The sequence below is a fragment of the Euprymna scolopes genome, chromosome 3, assembly GCF_053919585.1.
Source record: "Euprymna scolopes isolate OS-2025 chromosome 3, ASM5391958v1, whole genome shotgun sequence".
NCBI lineage: Eukaryota > Metazoa > Mollusca > Cephalopoda > Sepiida > Sepiolidae > Euprymna > Euprymna scolopes.
In genome coordinates, this window is record NC_136484.1 from 18,103,017 (window position 1) to 18,108,343 (window position 5,327).

Genomic DNA, 5,327 nt, shown 5'->3' on the forward strand with positions numbered 1-5,327 from the left:
AACAACGCGAAAATAACGTGCCGTCTTTACCGTAGGTTCATCGCTAACCGGAAATGGCGAGGTTTAAATTAAAGCTAATCAATCGAAAGGAAGGAAGGAATTTCGAAAATATCGGTGAAAGAACCGACGCCCTAACTGTAGATAGGGCCCAGTTACAGAGAAAGGAATGACTGTTTTTAGCCAATTGTTCGATATTTGTCGTCTGAAGGGTGGAGTTTACAAAACGCTACCGATCACGTGAAAATCCGTCGCCTCTATTGAACAGTTTTAAACAAACATGCGTACGTACATACGTTTAAACAGACAGATGGTGTGTCTATACTCGGGTAACAGCAACCAACGGAATAAGAAAGGTGTAGGGATATTTCTGGGTCCAAAAAATGGCAGTCTTGCTGGCTTATGGTGCATTTCTGAACGACTCGTGCTGATTCGACTCCGTGGCAAACCATTTGATATAGTGGTGATTCAGTGCTATCCTCCAACAGCTGAGATCAACGATGAAAAGATTGATGGTTTCTACGAACAGTTGGACTCGACAATGAAACAATGTAAATCGGACAAGATCAGGATAATCACGGGCGACTGCAACACAAAGGATGGATATACCATAGACGGCGATGCAGTGGGCCTATTCGGACTAGGTATGCGAAACGAGCGTGATCAGCTGGTTGATTGGTGCAAGATGGATATGATTATCACGAACTTGTTCTTTCAGTATTATCTCAGAAGCATTTACACGTGGAAGATTCCTGCTGACGGTTGCCGTCATCAGATTTATTTCATCTTAGTCAACAAGCGATTTTAAATGCGATTGAAAGACTCCGAGCCTATCCGGGTGCGGATTGCAACTCAGACCATGTTTTTCTATATAACAGAATCAGACTGAAGGTGAAGAATATCACGAGCAAGAAACCAGTAGCACAAAAGCAAACCAGACTGCTAAAAAAAGACAATGGCACGAGAAACGGTTTCCTTTAGTGCGAGAATATAGCGGAAAGTAACCGTTTGAATCCAAGTGACTTCGTTTTAGGAGGCCTATCGCACGTATTATTTGTTAGTTAGGAGGACACATTGAGTCAGAATGCGGTGTCAGTGAATAGGAGAACTGCCAGTTTTTGTTTAGGTTACAGATGTGGATAACAATATAACTGTAAATCTTACAAAGCGGAAACCACAGACGTATACACAAATATAACGGAAGTTGTAACAATTTTATTAAAATAAAAAGAGAAAAATTGCTTGCGATATGGAAATATATTTCTTGTATGCTTTCTTGAATCATAGTTTTTATTTATAGCAACAATGGAATCACAATGTAATTTATATGGACAAAAACATCGAATGAATAAACATGATGTGCAAAACGGAAGTAACTTTTGTAAGTAGGAAATGAGCGCCAACAAATAATGCGGGTGTCTATCCGTGTATAGAAGATTAACAGCTAGAAAGTCAAGTAGAAACATTTTTTTTAATATTTTTTCTATAAAGATATGACTTACCTCGCATCATTATATCCGCTCCGTTGTTCAAATAGACAATTATATTCATCACCTGACATAATACTAATGCAAGACAGATTCTTTATTAAATTTTCGTGACGAAAAAGTATAATAAATGCAGAAAAGTAATATTATAGAGAATAAAGTTATTTAAGTATTGTAATATAGTTAAGAAACTTCAAATAAAGTTAGGTAAGCTTCAATGCAGTAGTATTAATGCTTATTAAATATCTACGCTACTTTCTTACAAGATAATCTAATATATGAAAGGCAAAATGTGTGTATATTTGTTTGTGTGTTTGTATGTCTGCAAAAATATTTGACACATGCAACGGATCCTCACTGAATCGGTATCGTTTTGAAGTTCGATCCTTCGAATGATAAATATCGAAGAATTGACTAAAAACATTAATACCTTCGCCCTCAACTGGGCATTTTTTCAAAGGAGGGCAAGTTTTGCGTCGACATTTTCGCAAGTAATTGTTTCTGTTTGATTGATTTCACGTAATTTCAACGCTCGTGACTTTCCTGGAGGCATTGGAACCTTTTTTTCACCTTCGCGGTTCAAGCCTGCCTGCCTATTACCACATTTTCTATTTTTAACATCTCTCTCCACCCAGGCTGACTATTATTGTTTTGATCCGCCCACTACCACTTTATACATCCCTCCCCCTTGTTTCTTTTCTACACCACATACAAACACCCGGGTAATGTCGGGCACCCCCGCTAAATACTTATAAAGAAGAAAAGTCAAACAAAATAAAAGTTAGATAAAAACATGCGGGAATACACAGCTCAATATTTTCTTGTTTTACAAAGGGGGCACAAAATATCAAAGGCCGGCGGCCATTCGAGGATAATGGTTAATGTGTGTATGGTAGTAATTGGGACAATAGCGGGGATATCGTCTGTGGTTGAAATTTGTTATTATTCGATTATTTACGATGACGATTCAATAAAAACGTGCTTACAGCGGACGTGACGATGATAGCATTGTAGTCAGCTGGAAAGCAGATCAGTGGAATAGTTCTAGAAAGAAGATTTGTTCATGGAATCAACGTTAAGGTGTAAGCACTGATAGAGAGTGGTGGAATTTATTGATATTGGTTTTGGCAGCGAGTGATTTTCTGGAAGATTGGCAAGAGGAATCATATATTGATACTCAGTCAAAGATTTCCCATAAAAATCACGACAAAAAAGAGATAGGGTCCCAACGTTTCTTTTGTGGAAATGTGCTTGCAAGGAAGAAAAAAGGCATCACCTACTAGATTATAAAGTTAGTTTTGCACCTTGTCAAGGCAGAATATGTTGCTCCGAGCAGCTCCTGGCTAGATGTAGCAACACTACTCAATCCTCTGACGTTTTGACTCTCATACAAGTAGAGAATGGCATTAGCAGTGAGATATCTACTGGAGCTATAAAATGATCCCTGAATAATTCCAGCGACCTTGGCAACGGATTGTATGTACATGTTTCATTTCAGATCAGGAATGAAATCAGAGCACGGAATTTGTCTAAACATAGAAAGGTCCACTAGGTGAGAGCCGTTCATTTCGGTTGGGACCAGATGTCGGTCAGAAAGTTGATGATGGAAAGATAGAAGCTTCTTTTTAGATCTATTAGAACTAACCAGACAACTTCTTCCATTATTGCACTACATGCTCAAGATCAGAGGAAAGAGAACTAGAGAGATTTTAGCCATTTCCGGTCGTTGAAGTGTTGCAATACATGGTAGTGTCGTCTTCAAAAATGTTAACAAATGCTCTAATAATATGATTTGTGAGATTGTTGATGAAGATAAGGAAGAGAGTTGGGAGATTAAACTCTGCGTGACTCCAGCATTAATACTGAGATTTTGCATATCGACTACTATTCTTATTAACCTATCAGAGAGGAATGATTTTATAATTGAGAAAACATTTCCACCTTTTCTGTAGCTGGGGGTCTTGTTAAATACACCTTTATGCTATACACTATCAAAAGCCTTTGGTATGTCAAGAGCAATGGCCCTAGAAACGAACTCCGCGTCGAGAGATTCAATAATCTTGTGACATATTACTGGTAGTACATAAGCTGTAGATCTGGCAGAAGGCTAATCATATTGCATTTCACTTAATGTTTTTGCCGAGGTTGTTGATCACTTCTCTGTTAAACAAAAAATTCCAGTAACCTACTCATGACACACAGGTGACGTATTGGTCTGTACTAAGATGGAGATGACCTATCACTTGATTTTTTTAAACTACGGGCGTTTTCAAGGGTGTTCAGAAGCTTTTTTTAATAGAACGTTTAAAAAGCTTTGTAAGTTTAAGGACTATTATTGATTTAAGCCTTCTAAGCACTTTAATTGGAATGCCATCGGTGCCGGTTGCTTCACTGGGGCGGAGAATTTGAATAACTTTGGCAAAATCATGCATAGTTGCTTGAATGTCGCACAAGAGGAAATACGGAGTTCAGGCGGCCATGATCACATAGGCAGAATTTGCTGCAAAGTTCTTGGAAGAGAGTTTGGCTTTGTCTAATGTTGATGATATTACCGCCAGTGATAGTGGTGAGGATTGTTATTCACCAGTATTTATGAGAACGAAGCCGTAGTTTAGTTACTTTGAAATTGACTAAGAACGCAAATCTCTCCCTCATTCTCTATTATGTTTACAGTAGTTTCATGCAATCTAAAAATTAGTTTTAGTATCAATTCATTAATTGTGCTGAAAGCAGTAGAAATAATGGTTTATATGCGCAATGGCAGCGACACCTCCTGCCGAGTACACCACACTGGCTGTTAGGTTTGTGCTGACAATATCTGGAGAGTGCAACGCGTTCTATACCGACAATTACTCATTCAGTCAAGTTGTAAACATAAAGCGCAGAGGTAGATCTAATATAAATGTACGGAAGCTATCCCAGTCAACCATAGAGAATGGATATGATGTACGATGGAGAGTGACATCTGAGAACTTATTACATCTTGTTGTTATCTTACCTGACACAGCCGAATGGTCAGAAGCCCAAGTTGAGACAGAACGGAGGATGAACATAGCTTTGGGTAAGTTGTAAGTAAAAGAAGACTTGCATAGTGACTGTCAGTGCCTAGCTTACGGGTGGGTTCGTGAACAATCTGAATAAAGTCTTAGAGAAATCATGACATAGCCGTCCTCTCATCATCTGTTTTGTTTGAGTGAACTAGCAATTCAGCATTGTGAACATTGAAGTTGCTACAGACGTGAATGTTCGCCGAAGGATGAGTAGAAAGGATGTGGTTAATTTTCGCTGAGATTCTCTTATAAATAGTAACTCCGCTGTCGTGGAGATAATAGAAGCGCAATATGAACGCGGTGCTGTGAGCTAGTTCTACTCGGAAGCACATATATAACAAAGTTTGGTCTTTACTGGATATTTCCTTATCTCGTAGAGAGGCATCTCTAATCTAGGCACATATTTCATGTGCATGATGATATTAAGGTTTAGATTTTAATGTAAAGTTGGTGTAATTTTCAATTTCGAAGTAATCTAGGGAAACAGTCGGTCTAATGCCAGTTTTGCACAGAGATGTTGGAAAAAAAGACCTGGCAGTGGCTGTCTGCGTTGGAAGTAAAAGCTCTGGGTTTTCTCTTGTATTATTTCTTTAGATTTTTCATAATGGAATATAAGGGTATATGGAAAGAGTCGGCCAAGTTGTTAGAGCACAGCAAGAAAAGGAAGTAAGGAATAAAATAAAACGAAGAATTTGGTGGAGGGTAGGGGGAGGCCATGATATAGCAAGGCTATGATATTACCTATTCATGTGGCATCAAGCAGCCGTACTTATGGGTTAATTAAAGCTTCGGT

General features: G+C 38.5%; 1 protein-coding gene across 1 annotated transcript; it reads left to right on the forward strand.

The window, feature by feature from the left end:
• Positions 1–307: 307 nt before the first annotated feature.
• LOC145252638 (protein CFDP2-like) lies at positions 308–805 on the forward strand. The gene has a single exon (XM_080112374.1). The coding sequence runs from the start codon at positions 308–310 to the stop codon at positions 803–805; it is 498 nt and encodes a 165-aa protein (XP_079968500.1).
• Positions 806–5,327: the final 4,522 nt, after the last annotated feature.

Excerpts from the sequence above, each read along its gene's own strand:
- LOC145252638 (XM_080112374.1), top strand. The coding sequence starts at position 308 with ATGGTGTGTCTATACTCGGGTAACAGCAACCAACGGAATAAGAAAGGT.